At 38.1% G+C, this 19,772-nt stretch overlaps 1 protein-coding gene across 2 annotated transcripts in view; it reads right to left on the bottom strand.

The window, feature by feature from the left end:
* LOC126376003 (serine protease gd-like) overlaps window positions 1–17,631 on the bottom strand; it is a 49,907-nt gene extending 32,276 nt beyond the window's left edge. For both annotated transcript variants that reach the window (XM_050023148.1, XM_050023149.1), the window contains exon 1: window positions 17,495–17,631. In XM_050023148.1, coding sequence (XP_049879105.1) covers window positions 17,495–17,497 — 3 coding nt within the window. In that variant the 5' untranslated portion in view covers window positions 17,498–17,631. The remainder of the gene's footprint in view (window positions 1–17,494) is intronic.
* Window positions 17,632–19,772: the final 2,141 nt, after the last annotated feature.

The following is a 19,772-nucleotide window of genomic DNA, read 5'->3' as shown; positions in this document are numbered from 1 at the left end:
TGGGATAAGGCCAGGAGATTGATGAGTCCAGGATGGAACCTAATTTTGTCATTTTTAAATCATCTACTTTGAGCTTTCATAATAAACTAACTATTCGTATCCGGAACGAAACAGGTAAGTAAATGCTATAATTAGTAATGTAATAAATACAAACAATATAATACTTCGAAGCTTACGTTCGAGTTATTCTCATAAGTCATTAAGGAAAACATAATAATAAAGACCGCGGCATAAATTAGACAGAGCGCTTCGAGTAAACTCAAAATATTATTCCGTAAACACACCCTGTACACTTCATACAAAATACCTCGTTTTACACAGACACTACACATTGACGTTATCGTACACGCGCATCTGTGTGTGTGACGTCTGACGCCATACAATTGAAGACTAAACTAAGACTGAGAGCGGTGGTGGGGAGCGGAGAGTTGGTGTTCTATAATGTACATATATATATATATATATATATATATATATATATATATTATATTATATATATATATATATATATTATGTATATAACAGCCTCCGCGGTCTAGTGGTAAGAGCGTTAGGCTCACGATCTGGAGGTCCGGGTTCGATTCCCGATGGGGACATTGTCGAAATCACTTTGTGAAACTGTCCTTTGTTTGGTAAGGACTTTTCAGGCTTGAATCACCTGATTGTTCGAAAAAGTAAGTTGATTCTGTGCTTCGGGGGGCACGTTAAGCCGTTGGTCCCGGCTATTAGCCGTAAAAACACATCCACCAACCCGCAGTGGAGCAGCGTGGTGGAGTATGCTCCATACCCTCTCCGGTTGATTGAGAGGAGGCCTGTGCCCAGCAGTGGGACGTATATATACGTAGGCTATTATGTGTTCTATAATAATATGTAGTATTTATTCCTTGTTCTATGACGTTACTAAGTAATCTAGCCATCTACGTTATCAAAACACTCAAATATAGGTTTCATAGTGAGTTTTTATTAAGTCCGATACACCCTTGATCGTTTTTTTTTTACACTCAAACCATTGCTAATGACACTTCTCGTATCATTAAAACGACCTCTAGTCGACATTTTTACCGGTTTTTTTTACTAGGTATAACATGGAAACCACTAAACCGATTTTGATGAAACTTCCCCTATTCCCTAAGTTGATGATATAAAATCCAATAAAAATAGAAATATAGCAACATAATTTATATCACAACGGCTTGATGTTGCCTACTAACACTGGTAAAGGCTTTCTTCAGACAAAAGACATCAATGCGATCATTTAACTGTTATTGTTCCATAATAATGTATTTTTACCATATCTGAGAAGCCGATTTAGATAAAACTTTCAAAATAATGTAAATAAAAATATAAGTTTAAAAACTCAAACCCGACTACGGAATGTCAGGCTCTAAAAAGTATCAAACAAGAGAATATAATTACATATATTATTTCTGAAATTCTTCCGAATAGTGATGTTACACAAAATAAAAACAAATAAAAAAATAATTAAATTCGAAATAATTTCAGAGAACCTATTTTCTGGTTTTAATAGGTACTTTTTAGAGCGAGACATTTCGTAGTCGGGTTTTAGTTTATAAACTTTAATTTATATACGTGTTACCTACCGATTATATTTTAAACCTAGTTTATCTTTTTGTAATAAGACTGTTTAAGAGAAAATTTATATAAAAAAAAATCTGACTCGGACGGGACTTGAAGCCGCAGCTTTTGTCAAGCTTGAGTTGTTCTTTGTGAGTTTCCCCAAGCACGGGTAAATTCTATACAAAACAAATCAAAAAATCAACGCTGTTTAATATCGAATTATGTACATGAACAGTCTACAACTCCAGCCGCACGAGTCTGTTGTATCTAATCAAGTAATTAGTTCTCCGCTAATGCTAGGTAATCTACTCAACGTCACAAACATACAGGTAGCTTTGAGAGATTAGTCTAAATAGTATTAATTGTACATTGTACCATAGTCGACACGTGAAGTCCCAGGTTCTAATCCCAACCTACGCTTAACTAAAGGAATAATATTCGAATTCATGTTTGAACCATATAAAAAATGAATAATGTTTTTTTTTTAAATTCATGTTAGGTAAGCGGACTCTGTGAAAAACGGGATGATGCTAGGGAGATCATGATGTTTGGATCATATATGATTATCACATGCTCAGTGGTGAAGGAAAACATCGTGAGGAAAGCGACATTCCTGAGAAATGCGTTGCGAAGGTATGTGACCTAACCTGTATTGGGCTGGTATTCCCTTCGCAGGTCGGAAGGTCACATAGGTAGACGCTTTTGTAAAAACTGGACCTGAGTAATCTTTAAGTTAGGTAAGCGGACCTCCTGATAAATAGGGGGTTGGTAGGGAGATGATGCTGATCTTAAGGCTCTGTACTTTCAGAAGAGCAATCATTATCCTTCCATAATTATGGGCATCATAAGCGTAATTTACTCTCCATGCTACTTTTCAAAACCTTCGTATGGAGTATAGCCCTCTATGGATGTGAAACTTGGACACTGACACAGAAGGACAGAGAGAGACTCGAGGCCTTTGAAATGTGGTGTTGGAGGAGGATGGAAAGAATAAGTTGGACAGAAAGGGTTACAAATGAGGAAGTGCTAGTAAGAGTAAGGGAAAAGAGACAAATACTGAGAATTATTGAGGACAGAAGAGGCAAGATGATTGGACACCTAATAAGACACGACGAATTCATTAAAAACATCATAGAAGGAAAGCTAGAAGGAAAGAGAGGAAGGGGAAGACCAAGAAGAGCTTACATGGAACAGATTAAAGAAAAGGTTAACGTCGTGTCTTATAGGGAAGTCAAGGAATTGGCCTTTGATAGACTGGAATGGAAAATGCTACACCGACAAGAGCGTGGCTCTTAAATTGATGATGAAGCGTAATTTGTTGCTTCTGAATATTGAATAAACTAAATTACAATTCGTTACAAATCATACCTACTTCCGACTCGTGAAAGAATCTTCCACCATCCCCCTTTTAAAATTTACAACGTGCATTCATATCACAAAAAAAATGTATCAGAGCTTTTACTGGTACACCACCACTTGAGAGTTGTAAGCCGCTCTTCCTGAAACTTGGTTTGCTGCCACTACCGGCCTTATATAAGTATTTATGACTCATGTGTGTTTGTAAAACAACATCCTGATCTTTTTACAAAGCCTTTGAAGTACATTCAAACTCTCGGAGTGTTAGAAACCCCTTCAGACTAGTTTTCGAAGAAACGCCGCGGACACGAAAATATAATCTGGGTAGTATGTGTATGTGCGTGCGATTATTCAACAAATTACCTTTTGACATTCAGAAACTGTCGACGAATGATTTTCAGAAAGAATTGTATAAATGGATTTTAGCAAAAAACATTTACAAAATTAAAGATTTTATTGAATTTTGATAAATGAATGTACTTAATATAACCATCATTTTTGACATATACCTAACTATTAGTGTATTTTTTTATTGTTTGTTTTCATTGTATTTTGACTATTTTAATTTTATTCTTTGACTTGTTAGTACACTAACAAATTTGCATGCCTATGTTATGGCCAAATATGTTGTTCTTAAATATATTATTATTTATTGTTACCACCTTAAATACCATATTTGTGCAATAAATAATAAATGATTTTGATTTTTGATTGTATCTTCGGACTTCCAGACATACGGCCGGGTTCCATCCCTATTTGGTGGATATCCCAACTATTCGCACAAATCGCTTTGCATCATCCTTCATTATGCGCACTGCTAGGTAGTGGAATTGTTTGCCTTCTGTATTTCCGAATGCATATAACCCGGGTGCTTTCAAGGCCAGAGTGAACAAGCATTCTGAGCTCCATCTTAAGGCTCGTCAATGCCTTCGGGGAAGTCTGGGGCCAAGAGAAAACCCATTTAAGGTAAAATAAAAACAAAAATAATAGAACACTGTGTAATGGTCAGGACTGCCAACAGATGTCGCTGGCAACCTCATTTTCAATATTTTAGGTTTGTTGACATTTCATTTGGATCGGAGGGTAGCTGCCGCGAACCTTCAAGTTTCTTTGTCTGACAGATAGCATTAATACGGAAATTGTTTTCGCAAATCAATGTTGTGAGTTTGTTTCACGACGAATTGGCGATAGTCTTCATCAGTTTTCATCATATTTTGTGCGTTCTAATAAGTTCCTGTCACGGGGTAAGTTAGTTGTTATTTTGTAGCAGTTGAACAGTAAAAATTAGTAGTGTCACAAAGTAGTGCGACTTCATTTCATAATTACTTGTTACAGCGTATGGAAACGCCCTTTTTGGGGTTATGATAAAGTGATTGTGATCAAGTACCTCAAAGTTAGTCTGCGGTTTGGAAGGCATTTCGGATTTTATCTATGACGAGGAATAATCTATTGCACTGAAGATTCATCGAACGTAGCCGGCCTTTTCGCCGCTTTAATTGAGCACGCGGTAGCGCAGCGGTCTAGGAACCGTCGTACCACTCTGCGGCACCCGGGATCGAATCCTCGCGGGGTTCAGTTTTTGAATAACTTTTTTTTGTTTTGTTTTATTTTATTTTATTTTTTTTGCTTTTAGCTAAGGACTAATTCCTAACCTACATTTTATAAGTTAAGCACCTGTACGGATATTTACACTTTGTTTATTGTTTATTTTTTTTCCTTACATGTTTTATGTCACTTGATGAAATTTATCTTTAGGCGCATTCTTTGTACTTTATCCTTTGAGGCTAGAATATTAGTGTTTGTAGTTCCACATTTTGCAAATGTTTTCACTATTATATGTGGTACATTTTGGTTACAACTGTTGTTTTTTTTTGAACTCAACCGGGATGTTACACCCCTTACATTGGCGCCCAACGGGTATTACAACAGTAAATGTACAATAGGTTGCAGACAAAATGTACCACTCACTATTACTTATTAATTAGTGGCTAGTATTTCTCCGGCGATTATAAACTACTACCTACGGTTGTTTAAACTTATTTTGTTAAACCTGATTGATTTGCATTGGCTTTATGTAGGTATAAATACTATTAAGACATAAAGACCTAACGGTGGCTAATTAACGAAATCAGGAATTGTTCACACTTGTATGTATAAAATGGATGTTAATTCATTACTCAAGGATGAACTTGAATTTGAGTTGGCTTGTAGGGGTGTCACAGATTGTAAAACGGTGAAATCTATGCGTAAAATCTTAAGACAAATTTTTAGTCAAGAAACAACGGGTGAATCTTCTATACAATTTAAGGTTCCGCAGTCATGCCTTGCAAATCCTTCAACTGAACTCACAACTTGTGAAATTAAGTTAAGAACTTTGTCAGATTCGTTGAATGAAATAATAGGCGTTCCGGAGCGGTCAGTCATCAGGCGTATTCGTTCTCGTTTACTTCATGTAGAAAATCGTTGCAAACTCGTCATTCCTGTTGAGGAGGGTGATACTCTTAAACAGATAAACACTCTGGGGAAGATACGAGAAATTATGGCGTTGGCAGATTCTCTTTCAGAGGTGGAAGACGAGGATGACTCAGAAGGTTTAACTGAAGAGGATAAAGAGATTTTGCATAAATCCCTAGGAGAGGAAGCTCTTAAGGTCATACACAATATAATAAAACCTGGTCCTAGATACAATAGTTCACCATTAGCTTCTACCTCCAAAACCGTTCCTCGTGGCGAGGATGACGTCAATAAAAGGAAGTTGGTTCCGCTCAAGGATTGGGGTGTTAAATTCAACGGAAAAGGTAACATGAGCATAAATGCATTCTTGGAAAGAATCGACGAGCTCAAGGAAGCACGTAATGCTAGTAATGACGACCTTTTCCGCTACGCCATTGACCTCTTTGAGGAGGACGCTCTCATTTGGTTTAGAGCCAATCGAGCAAACGCTTCTAACTGGAAGGAATTGGTAACCCTGCTTATATACACCTTTCAGAATCCGTATTATCAAGATGAATTGCTGTCGGAGATAAAAAAGAGAACTCAAAGCAAACACGAAAATGTTTTAATATACATTTCAGTTATGCAAAATATGTTCAACCGCTTACCTGTTAAACTGAACGAGTTCCAAAAATTAGCAATTTTGACCAAAAATATTCAACCGTATTTTCAACAAGCTATCTGTAGGGATACGTTTGGCACAGTTGTTGAGTTGACTGATGTATTGAGGAAATTAGAGCAAACAAAAATAAATTGTGACAACTTTGTAGAACCAGACCAACGTTTAAGATCATTGGAACCAGACTTAGCATACCGGGGCAAGGCTGACCAAGTTTTTCTATTGCAATCGCGTCATGAACCTGGAAGTCATGAGTTCGCCACTCGTATAAAATGCTGGAATTGTAGAAATGTAGGTCATGGTTTCAGAGACTGTAAACTACCGCGCCAAAGAATGTTTTGTTACAAATGTGGACGTTTCGGGCAAACAGTTAAAAATTGTGTTTGTGGTAAGCAGGGAAACGGAAATGCGGAGGCGATGCCTGTCGATTGCCCTCCGTAAAATCATTTCCAGTCTTTAAGGAAAACAATTGGCAGGATTGGCTCGTCTTGATCTCTAATTATTTCACAACGGGAGAAATCTGTAACATAAGTAAAAATGTACAAGACAAACGTTATTATGCATCAGTTAAAATAATGGATAAACCTTTCATGGGGTTGCTCGACTCGGGCGCAACGATTTCAGTCATATCGAGTAATCTTTACTCAAATTTAGTCAAGTTAGGTCTCAGAGCTCATCAAATATCGCAACAAATTATCACCATGGCAGATGGCACTCCTTACTCAATTAATTCAATGGTTCATTTGCCCGTGCAATTCGGAAATGAATACAAAGTTATTTCTTGTTATATTATGGACAAGTTGAATCATGATTTAATTCTTGGAATGAATTTTTTTGAGGTCTTTTGTTTGTCAATTGGTCACATCAATGATTCACGTTTGGATGATCACATTTTGACAAGTGAAGAGGTCACACAACTCGATGTTCCTCATGCAATCATATCACGCGATGAGCTCACAAGAAAACAGCAGCAGGAGCTACAAGAGCTTATAAAAACCATGGAAGATGAAGTGGGAATAGGCCTCGGTAGAACGACACTTATACAACACAGAATCGATACTAGAGATCACTTGCCAGTAAGTCAAAGACAGTATCCGTTTGCACCACCCATTATGAAAGAACTGGAAGAAGAAATTCAGGAAATGCTTGATAAGGATGTCATTGAGCCCTCGTTTAGTTCTTGGCGTTCTCCAGTATTGTTAGTAAAGAAAGCTTCAGGAAAAAACAGATTATGCTTAGACAGTCGCCAACTAAACAAGATCACTAAAAAGGATTCATATCCCCTGCCAAGAGTAACCAATATATTAGATAGTTTAAAAAATGCACAATTCCTTTCAACAATCGATTTACGTTCGGCTTTTTGGCAAATACCTTTGGAAGAGTCTAGCAAAGAGAAAACGGCGTTTGGCTTGGCAGGAAAAGGTCTATATCAATTTAAAGTTATGCCGTTTGGCTTAAATAATGCTTCTCAAACGCAACAGCGTCTGATGGATCGGCTATTCATAGGACGAGAAGGTAAAGTATTCACCTATTTGGACGACATTGTTATTTGTAGTAGTAACTTTGAAGAGCATTTGAATACTTTATCTTGGGTAAAGGAACAGCTAAAATCTGCTAAACTTACTGTAAACATGGAGAAGTGTGAGTTTGCGAAATCATCACTGAAATATTTAGGCTATATCGTGGACAAAGAGGGTCTGCGCACAGATCCGGAAAAGGTTAATTCAATATTGAACTATCCTCGGCCAACCACTTTTACAGAGTTGAAACGATTTATAGGGTTAGCCAGTTGGTATCGTCGCTTCGTAGAAAATTTTGCAATAGTGGCCGCTCCTTTGCATGACTTAACAAAGGGCAAAAAGAAAGGAAAGCTCATTGAATGGAATAAAGAAGCTGATAAAGCCTTTATAGATTTGAAAACAGCATTAACATCAACGCCAGTATTGAACACTCCAAATTTTGAGTTACCCTTTATCGTACAATGTGATGCCTCTAACAGAGGTACAGGAGCAGTTCTTATTCAAGAAGAGCAAGGTGTTGAAAAACCCATAGCATACACAAGCAAAAAGCTTTCCGATAGGGAATGCAAGTACTCTGCTTCAGAAAGAGAATTACTAAGCGTTTTACACGCTGTAGAACAATTTCGGCCGTACATTGAGGGCAGTCACTTCAAGGTTATAACTGACCATAGTGCTTTACAATGGCTGCACAAAAACAAAGATCCACATGGTAGATTGGCAAGATGGGCCATGCGGTTACAACAATTTGATTACGAAATAGTTCACAGGAAAGGCAAGGATAACATAGTGCCAGACGCATTATCAAGGGCAATCACGGAAGAAATTGACATTATTGAAATTAAAGAAGAAGACAAAGATGAGTGGTATAGAGCAAAAGAAGATCAGCTTCGTAACAGTAAGGACAATTTGGATTGGTTGTACAGTGAAAACAGATTATGGAAATATTTGAAATTGAAACAATTTCCTGAAGAAACAGATAGCTGGAAATTAGTTATACCAGAAAAACTTAAAACTACAGTTTTAGAAGAATGTCATGATTGCCCCACTGCCGGACACTTAGGCATTAAGAAAACCCTGAATAGAGTAAGACAACGATATTTTTGGCCTTCACTAATACAAGATGTTAAGAATTACGTAAAGAAGTGTGAAGTCTGTGGTAGTCATAAGCCAGTACAACTTAAGCCAACCGGAATGATGGGTCGTCATAAAGATGTCTCGAAACCCTTTCAAATAATATCAGTAGACTTAATGGGCCCTTTTCCCCGATCTAAAACAGGAAACACAATGTTGTTAGTCGTGTCGTGTTGGTTTAGTAAGTTCTGCTTTTTATTTGCCATAAGGAATGGCAAAGCAACAACCATTACGAAGATAATGGAAGAGCAAATATTTTTGATTTATGGATCGCCTGAAGTGATAATTTGCGATAACGGAAAGCAATTCGTGGCAAATCAATTCAAAGAACTAGCAGCCAGCTATGGCGTAGAATTATGGTATACCCCATACTATCACCCTCAAGCAAACCCCACGGAACGTGTCAATAAGGTCATAGGAACAGCCATAGCTTCCTATGTCAATGACAACCATAAAGAGTGGGATAAATACATTCCGCATATAGGCCATGCCATTAGGACGGCAGTCCATGAAGTGACGGGAAAAACCCCATCATATTTGTTTCTTGGGCGAGAAACTTCTACTCATGGCAAAAAGCCTACTTGTCTAGACAAGGGTTCTACCCTAAATTTTGACAGAGATGCCATAGAAGGGAACTTTAAAATTAGAAATGAAATATTTCAGGATGTCTCCAGCAGATTAAAGGAAGCTTATGAGGTAAACAGTCGGCACTACAATTTGAGGCGTCGTACATGTAATTATCATGTCGGCGAGGTAGTTTGGAAACGGACAAAACATTTGTCTAATGCAGACAAGAATTTTATGTGTAAACTATCTCCTAAATATGAAAAAGCTGTTATCTCTGAACAATTATCGAGCGATGTTTATAGACTAGTTTCCTTAAGAGGTAAAGATTTGGGAAAATGGCATTCATCAGACCTTAAACGGTTGATCCAATGATCTTAATCGTTAATGAATCCCTGTTGGATTCTTTTGAGGTGAGGGGATAATGTAATGGTCAGGACTGCCAACAGATGTCGCTGGCAACCTCATTTTCAATATTTTAGGTTTGTTGACATTTCATTTGGATCGGAGGGTAGCTGCCGCGAACCTTCAAGTTTCTTTGTCTGACAGATAGCATTAATACGGAAATTGTTTTCGCAAATCAATGTTGTGAGTTTGTTTCACGACGAATTGGCGATAGTCTTCATCAGTTTTCATCATATTTTGTGCGTTCTAATAAGTTCCTGTCACGGGGTAAGTTAGTTGTTATTTTGTAGCAGTTGAACAGTAAAAATTAGTGTCACAAAGTAGTGCGACTTCATTTCATAATTACTTGTTACAGCGTATGGAAACGCCCTTTTTGGGGTTATGATAAAGTGATTGTGATCAAGTACCTCAAAGTTAGTCTGCGGTTTGGAAGGCATTTCGGATTTTATCTATGACGAGGAATAATCTATTGCACTGAAGATTCATCGAACGTAGCCGGCCTTTTCGCCGCTTTAATTGAGCACGCGGTAGCGCAGCGGTCTAGGAACCGTCGTACCACTCTGCGGCACCCGGGATCGAATCCTCGCGGGGTTCAGTTTTTGAATAACTTTTTTTTGTTTTGTTTTATTTTATTTTATTTTTTTTGCTTTTAGCTAAGGACTAATTCCTAACCTACATTTTATAAGTTAAGCACCTGTACGGATATTTACACTTTGTTTATTGTTTATTTTTTTTCCTTACATGTTTTATGTCACTTGATGAAATTTATCTTTAGGCGCATTCTTTGTACTTTATCCTTTGAGGCTAGAATATTAGTGTTTGTAGTTCCACATTTTGCAAATGTTTTCACTATTATATGTGGTACATTTTGGTTACAACTGTTGTTTTTTTTTGAACTCAACCGGGATGTTACACCCCTTACAACTGCAAGTACCTATATAAAGAACGGCCTCCGTGGTCCAGTGGTTGAGCGTTGTGTTCACGATCCGGAGGTCCCGGGTTCGAATCCCGGTGGGGACAAATCACAAAAATCACTTTGTGATCCCTAGTTTGGTTAGGACATTACAGGCTAATCACCTGATTGTCCAAAAAGTAAGATGATCCGAGCTTCGGAAGGCACGTTAAGCCGTTGGTCCTGGTTACTACTTACTGATGTAAGTACGTAGTCATTACATGAGTCATGTCAGGGGCCTATGGCGGCTTAGTAATAACCCTGACACCAGGGTTGATGGGGTTGGTAATCCACCTCACAACCCACACGATAGAAGAAGAAGTACCTATATAATTATTTATGAATATTGTTTATCTATCTATTCCTATATTTTATTATTATTATCTTAGGTATTATACTGAATAGGTTAGTTTCCAACTAGTCAAATCAGTTACTTTTTACTGAACACGAAATTACTATGGAATTTGCATGAAAAAGCACACAGTGACGTCATAGAAAAACGTGATAAAATGTCGGAATTATGATTACGTTTTTCTTTATTAAAATTCATAAATAAGTGAAATAGAAAAAAGAAAATGTTTTTCGTTAGTTCTAGATCTGTCTTTGTTTAGTAATCAGAATTTCATAATTTATCTTGAACGTAGTACTCGACCCAATAGCTGATAACCACTAAAATGACTTTGTGAGTTTGAAATCATGTTGATCATAGATAATTGATTATCATACATTTTACAGGATTTGTGTCCCGGTTAATGGCAATAGGCTCGCCTCCTATTACATGGGATTTAAACATAGCTGGTGCGCGGAGTGGGTGTATTGTACGTATATATATATTCTATGCACCTCTGCCTACCTCTTCGGATACAGGCGTGATGCTGTTTATGCTGATGGCAATATTGGGTAAACTAGTTGGGGCCGAAACGGTGGAAGTTCAATGACTGTACGAGGAAAACGATACGATAATAAATAACCAGTATCTTCGGAACTTGGAATCATTGCTCTTAATAAATACAGTTAACAGAAGAAGATTAAACTAATGAAAATAATACTCCTATTAGTCGTTTTTTAGAAAAACTCCTCAGCGAATGTGAGTCTAGGATGTCAGTGACACAATAGGAGTCACTTTGGCTAAAGGATGTTTTTCGGGGTACCGAACCCCGCTAGCCACAAGTTGGTATTGTGACTCTTCTTCTATCGTGTGGGTTGTGAGGCGAATTATCAACCTCATCAACCCTGGTGTCAGGGTTATTATTACTATTGAGCCGCCAAAGGCCCCTGACATGGCTCATGTAACGACTACTTACGTAAGTAGTAGTATTGTGACTAGCGGTCGACGATACACTTGAGTTATGTTGGAAGTTGTACGAGTATATATATGCGTCGCGCTATGTAAACTTTGCTTGCGCGTTTCAGGACTATTATCATTATTGAATGGTGACGCCATCTGTTGCATGTGGGCGGAACTAGCTGCCAATTAGTTGGGTCCGCCACATAACTTCATTTTAATCTTCGTATTAAGTGCGTCTTGACTTTAAAAAGCTTCTAACGTTTTTTGTTTTTACATAAAAGAAGTAATAAAAAAGTAAGTAATTCCCTCTAATAATTAACGGGGTGTGCTGGTACGCACCTCGGTATCAATGAGTGCTCAGTTGCAAATGAGTTATTAATAGTTGGCTTGACCATTCTAGACGGCGATACGGCTCACCTATCATGTTGGTCTAATATAAAGCTCGGTGAGGCGTGGATACTTAGTTCATCTAGCGATGGATGTACCTCGGACTACCCCAGTAGTCGTGAGCTTATGTTAAATGTTACTTGTAAAGTTGTCTTCTGATTCCTGCAGACACTTCCTAATTTTATTTTAAATTACACCTGTCATTTTCTTATCCACCAAAAACGAAAGAGAGGAACGAAAGAATTGACAGTTGTGAATTTTAAAATGAATGAATAACGCGGGCGAATCATTCAAAGAGGCATCTCTCTATACTAAATATCTATGTATAGTCATAAATAACATGTCAGGGGTCTTGTGACAATGGTTAACGCAATAATTGTTGCATGAACGAAAGTTTCCGAGCGCCGTTGAAAGGACAACCGGAATCGAACTCAGAAGTGGGCCAAAGTAGGAAATGAACTCTTTATAAGCACTTTGTTAACTTTCTGCAGCGGTCTATTTACGACATTATGAAATTGTCTTTAATGTATTAAGCTTATTTTCCAGTTAAGTAATTAGTGCCGAAAATAGCATTAACTACTTGGCCGGACAAATCAGGAGCGCTGAGGGCTCTCACCTGGTACTTAATTTAAGACAACAGGCCTGTGGGTACCCAGATGGGCGCGAACCTCGGCTCATTGAATAATTATGTACAATAATTTACCCACTTCAGGACTCTGTCGCACTAACATATTTGACATTTAGTGAGACTTACAGTTCAATTTGTCAAAAAAGTTAATGTGACATGATACCAAAGTGTATACATATTAATGCTCGTGACCGTACGCGACTAATGAGAAAATTTAATTAACACGTTAAATCTGGACACCGCCATCTTTAATTATTTTTGGGGAACCTAGCCTGGAAAGTCCCTCAATGATGTGAAAAGAAACGATTAGTCGATTACACCCATCAAACACTAAAACCCAAAATTTTCAATTGATTTTTCCCAGTACTTACTTAATTTGTCATAATTTGTTAATATCTCGACGCATCGGAAAACCGCATTGCAAAACCAGTTTCTCATCTAAGTACGAGTATTGTAAGATAATGGCGTCTGCCCACTGCCTCTATGGACGAAATAAAAATAGACACACTTGGTTCAACGAACATTCTGCTAGTGCTCTGACGCTATTATCCGTTACTTTTTTATTTACTACATACATACATAAACTCACGCCTGTTTCCCACCGGGGTAAGCAGAGACTGTGGAATTCCATTTGCTTCGATCCACACTTCTTTTGCTTCCTCCACATTTATCAATCGTTTCATACACGGACGCCGCCGGTTCGGAGTAGATCGTACTAAACCTTTTCTAAGGACATCTAAGCTCCAATTTGGTCAATGTACGTCATTCTAGGTCTTCAAAACTAAAAACTAATGTGGACTGAACACGTTTAAAACAGCCACATTAAAGCCATTCGTCAAAAAAAAAACCAATAAGTATCGCTATTTGACATTTGATGTCATTGCGCGCTTAATTTTATTATAAACAAAAGTGTCAAATTGCAATATTGACTTTTTGGATGAATATAATTGCTTCAATTTGACCTTTTTAAATTCCTAGAAGACAATAATAACGCTTTGATACGAAGGCTTGGAATGGATATGGTCAACGAATGCCCACGATGTTGGTTGGATACAATGGTGCCTACTAGAGCGGACACATACAAACTAATTGTAGTAGATATCCGTCCTTCACTAACAATAAGCGCAAGAAAGAGATAAAGCTAGTTTTAGTCATGTCCAACTATGTAAAGTTTGTGGTTGCCCGAATCGGCACCAGTCTCTGCGACATTCCGTTCCGTTTTGCGATTTTTCACTGAACTTGTTAATCATACAGCCTCTGTGGTTTAGTGGGCTCACGATCTGAAGGTCCGGGTTCGATTCCCAATGGGGGCATTGTCGAAATCACTTTGTGAGACTGTCCTTTGTTTGGTAAGGATATGCAGGCTTGAATTACCTGATTGTCCGAAAAAGTAAGATGGTTCCGTGCTTTGGTGGACGGTAAAAACACCACCATCACCAGTGGTGCTCACCACTGCAGGTTGAAGGTGTCTTTTAGGTGTCCTATGGAGGTGTCTTTTAGCGTGGGGTATGCTCCATACTCCTTCGGTTCATTGAGGGGAGGCCTGTGTCCAGCAGTGGGACATATATAGGACATCGCCCAAAACTCATCAGCGAGACGAATGGCCTTCTTTCTCGCTTGCCTGCTGATCAGATCGTCATTCGAAGACTCCGGAGTTGACAGAGAGGCAAACGACCTCAACAGGAATTGGTTCGAAGTCAGGGCTGGCTCATCCTCTTTGGCGACCGGTACGTGGCTAGAGTTTTCAATCTCGGCCAGAAGAGTTTCTAATGTACATAGTACATAAGTTTTAGGTAAGTTTTATAGAAAGTAATAATGTCATTTGCGGTCTGCGGTCGTGCTATGCGATCTTATTCAAAATCGACTCTAACAACTTTGTGGTTACCAATTCATTCCACCTACCATTACCTTTTAAAGAAGGTTCAGAGTCGTATACCTGCAACCACATAGACGAAATCAACCAAAGTGTGGGTTGTGAGGTGGATGGTAGATGATCAACTCAGCAACTTTAGTATCAGGGTTATTATTGAGCCGTCAAAGGCTCTGACACGGCTCATGTAACGACTACGTACATACATATACACCAGTAAGTTGTAACTGGGACCAACGGCAATAAACGGCAGTCAAGGGAATATCGTAATATTGCTTAAAAATGGAAAATAATTGTCACCAAAAACTCGCAACGACTAAATTTTGCGGAGACTGCAGCCTTAACCAGCCTTCCCATGTGTTTTGGTCAATCGGGTGATCAGACTGTAATGTCCTTACCAAACCTCCTGGTTTCACAAAGTGATTTCTGTGATATGTCCCCCTCCGGATCGTGAGCCCAACGCTCAACCACTGGCCCACGGAGGCCGGTATCAGGTCAAAAATAAAGAAAAAAAGGAGTTCTTGAAATACGTATAAAGTACCCGTATTTGAAACCAGGATCGGCCTGCTCGATAGGTGGGTTTGAAGTCCTGCGTACACTCTTCAAGCAACCTTATTTAGCCTCATAAATTGAGAAGAGTAAACCAGTTTCAAACTGCGGTTGTTCGCATTTCAATTTGTTGCGTTGCGTTTAGGATAACATTTCATTGCAAGATGAAATAATAAAAGTTATGACCAACAAACTGGTATTGTGCATCATAGTCTGCCTGAATAGCACCTATTACAACGTGCTAAGGTTAGGATTTTGCTATAAGCATGGGTACCCACACAAGCCCTAATGTTGTTTGAAATAAGGTGTATATTAAAATGGCATAAGAAATATACGTAAAGGCTCTGAAGCTAAAGATAGGTGCAATAAAAAAGCAAGCCTGTCGCAAGCTTCGGACTGGTAAAAGTATCGCTCTAAGGCTGCGTTCAATTGACGCGGAGCTATGCGGAGCTGAGCGGAGATGTGTAGGAATCGACCAATCACCGTGAGGAAGAGAGTGACAGAGCGTCTTCGTTTTTCGCTCTCTCGAACGCTGTGATTGGTCAAATCCGCACATCTCCGCACAGTTCTGCGTCTATGGAAACGCAGCCTAAAGGAGATGAACAAATATTACGATGATCAAAGAATATACCTACTGGTAATATACATATAACTACCTAAGTAGATACGGTCACGAGCATTAATATGTATTATACACTTTGGTACCATGTCACATTAACTTTTTTGAGAAATAGAACTATAAGTCTCACTAAATGTCAAATATGTGTGCGACAGAGTCCTAAAGTGGGTACATTATATTGCTCATGACTGTACCCAGTATCCAACAGTGACCAGTTTAGTACAATTTATTGATTATATTTCAATAAGATAACATTTTACAATCGTCTCAATGCGCGGTAAGAATTCAGAATTCTGTTAAAGTATGTGAGCTAGTGTTGTAACATTAACATAGTGATGTATCAGTCGATATTAGGTCGATCGATTCTTTTCTATCTAACACTAGATAGGTACTCAACTACTCATCTCCCCAGTGTTATCCAGTTTTCACAGGGTCAGCTTACCTAACCTGAAGATTTGACAGGTCCGGTTTTTTACTTAAATAAATAAACATTTACTTAAGTAAGCATGTGGTCGTTATTTGACTCAGGTTGGCCTTTGGCAGCTCAATAGTAACCCTGACCAAGGCTAATGAGGTCGGCCATTCACCTCATAACACACACGGGAGAAGTAGAACGTAGGTATCAAGGTTCTGTCTAGCCGTTAGACATAAGCTATGTGGCTATTAGTTGAGTTGTCCGCAAAGGATTTGAGATTCTGCTTGCCAAAAATAACGGTTTTAACAGACTATAAAAAATAAGGAAGTTATTTAACATGTAATAATTTTAATAGAATATGGTTGGTTTAGAAATTCACACTTTTTAAAAAAAAAAATCTTAAGTAGGCACAAAATAGTGCTAGTACTAGTAAGTATATGCTATTTTCTTACTCGTGCACACTATTTATAACTATAATTTACATGTAAATTATTAAACGGTTTTTTAATATTTTAAAATATCTTTGCTTGAACATATGATTTGAATTCACAGTTAATAAAAATGATTCTTAAGTAGGCACTTAAATGTGGTAGTACTAGTAAGTTATGCTATTTCCGCACTCGTGCACACTATTTATAACTGTAATTTACATGTGCAAATTAATATATTGAAATACATTGCTTCTTTGCTGGAACTTACGATTTGAACTATCTTTCGAACAACCGATGGACGATGGAGTCAAGACTTGCTGTTCTTCGAGATGATATGATTTAAGTACATACCTTTATCATTATGAAGAAAAACACAGTAGTCTTCACGGATTGAGTTGCCTATAGCTTCTTTATTTACATTATGTAATAATATAGAATATTAACTCCATACCTCGGACGTGTCAACGTCTACCGTCATCAAACCGGTCTTCCAACCTTTGCCAGCCATTTTTAAACACACACATTTTTTAAAAACCACAAAACACTTCACAATACATTTTTACGTGTAAACTTCCTCATAATCAACCGATGAAACTACACTTAATAACTCAACCGCTTCAAAAACAATAACATTTGCCAAACATCGGAAAAACGCAGAAAATTCTCGAAAAATTAAACGGATATCTTACCATTATGATATAAATACGTCGAAAACTATCACAAAAGTCCAAACGATTTCGAAAAATCGTTTTTGTTAAGGAAAAAATCGCGACGCGCTACTCCTGCGCACGATACTTTGAGAATGACAAAAGGGAATTATTTAATCATCTGTAAGGTCAAGTTTGCGATAGCCAGAAGACAAGGATAACTGTATAATTATCTTATAAAAGACAGAGATGGGTGCATGTTTGTCAGTTCGGAAAACAAAGAGGTTATGCGCACAAGAAAACTAGTTACTTGATGATCAAAACGATTAATGAATAATTAAATGCAACAAAAACTGTTGTGCCTAATGTGACACATATCCGGTTGTCAGAATCAAATGTTATTGCTGACGTTTGGGTTTTGCTTGGGTAAATAAATACATTATGTATGTGATAGGCATTTCATTTTTCCCGCTTCCGGACTCAGTATCCGTTCTAAAGGGGTAAAATTGGGACCAGAAAGTGCGTTTCTTTTGTCTGCAGCGCTTTGAAAGAAAGAAAAAATATTTATTCGACATACTTATTGTTTTCACATATTAAAACAAAATATTCAATATTCTTACAATACTAACAATTGTATTATTAATAATTATTATACAATTATGAATGTATGCCGTTCCACCTCAGCATAATGCCATAGCTTAGACTATGACGCTGATTTTCAGTTGGAACCGGTAAGGTAATCAGGTAACACATAAAAAAAAAAAATGGATACGAAGTTAAAGCACATTTTGAATTTTCTAATTAAGTATATGTTTTTAATGAACGTCCTGAAAAGTATAATATATTTTTAATAAAAAACTAAATAAAATAAAAGATATTCCTGTATGTGTGTATGTTTGTAATTTTATATTTTATGTCAGTATTTCAGCATATACGTATTTCAAGAACCTCCTTTTATTCCTTATTTTTGATCTGATAACGGCCTCCGTGGTCCAGTGGTTGAGCGTTGGATTCATGATCCGGAGGTCCCAGGTTCGATTCCCGGTAGGGACATATCACAAAAATCACTTTGCGATCCCTAGTTTGGTTAGAACATTACAGGCTGATCACCTGATTGTCCGAAAGTAAGACCATCCGTGCTTCGGAAGGCACGTTAAGCCGTTGGTTCCGGTTACTACTTACGTAAGTAGTCATTACATGAGTCATGTCAGGGGCCTTTGTGGGTCAATAGTAACCCTGACACCAGGGTTAATGAGGTTGGTACTCCACCTCACAACCCACACGATAGAAGAATATATAAACAAACAATGAAAGCCTTCAAATCGCTCTGATCAAAAGTGCCGACAAATACGACCTATAACATCTACCGCCACCCCACTACATTCACTTCCATACTTCACAATCTAGACTCAAATAGAAGCTTCCTCTTCAAACCCGTCGTTTCCCCTCTCTAATTCCCCCTAATTAGGAATTACGTCACCTTCCCGATTGATGCTAGCAGAAACGCTAACTAGTGCAACTCGCGCGTTGCCTTTAAGTTTACACAAGGCGCTCAAAGCAAAGAAGTTTCTTTAGGGATCGACTCGAGACTTTGCTAAGGGGTTGTTTTGTGTTCCTTTAGTAAATAAAATGGTCAATTAGGGCTCATTTTGTTGTGAAACGTACCTTATTCAGCAATAATAATTTAAAATAACATCACACGGGACAAAGTTTATTGAATGAAATCTCCGGAAAGCCTTTATACGTGCTTCTGAATTTTATGATAATACCAGCTCTTGCCCGCGAGTTCGCACGCATCCAATTTAGAATATCATTGGTGTACAACTCGATTATACGATAGGTACGTTGGATTTACGATCTGCAGGCCCTAGGTTCGAATCACGGTGGGGACATAATCACAAAAAGAACATAATATTGTGGTGTCTAGTTTAGGACATTGCTGGCTGATCACCCGATTGTCCGAAAGTACGATGATCCGTGCTTCGGAAGGCACGTTAAGCTCTAAGACGCTAAAAAGGGTTCCCAAAGTGAAACTTCTATAGTTCAATAGTGGGGGTAACGGCCCCCGTGGACCAGTGGTTGAGCGTTATGCTCACGATCGGTCCCGGGTTCGAATCCCGTTGGGGAAATATTACAAAAAATACTTTGTGTTCCCTAGTTTGATAAGGACATTACAGGCTGATCACCTGATTGTCCGAAAGTAAGATGATCCGCGCTTCGGAAGGCACTTTAAGCCGTTGGTCCCGGTTATCACTTACTGATGTAAGTAAGTAGTCGTTACATGAGTCATGTCAGGGGCCTTTGGCGGCTCAATAGTAAC

The sequence above is a fragment of the Pectinophora gossypiella genome, chromosome 20 (genome assembly GCF_024362695.1).
Source record: "Pectinophora gossypiella chromosome 20, ilPecGoss1.1, whole genome shotgun sequence".
NCBI lineage: Eukaryota > Metazoa > Arthropoda > Insecta > Lepidoptera > Gelechiidae > Pectinophora > Pectinophora gossypiella.
Note: the sequence above shows the minus strand (reverse complement) of the source record. Positions and strands in the feature narration are given on the sequence as shown.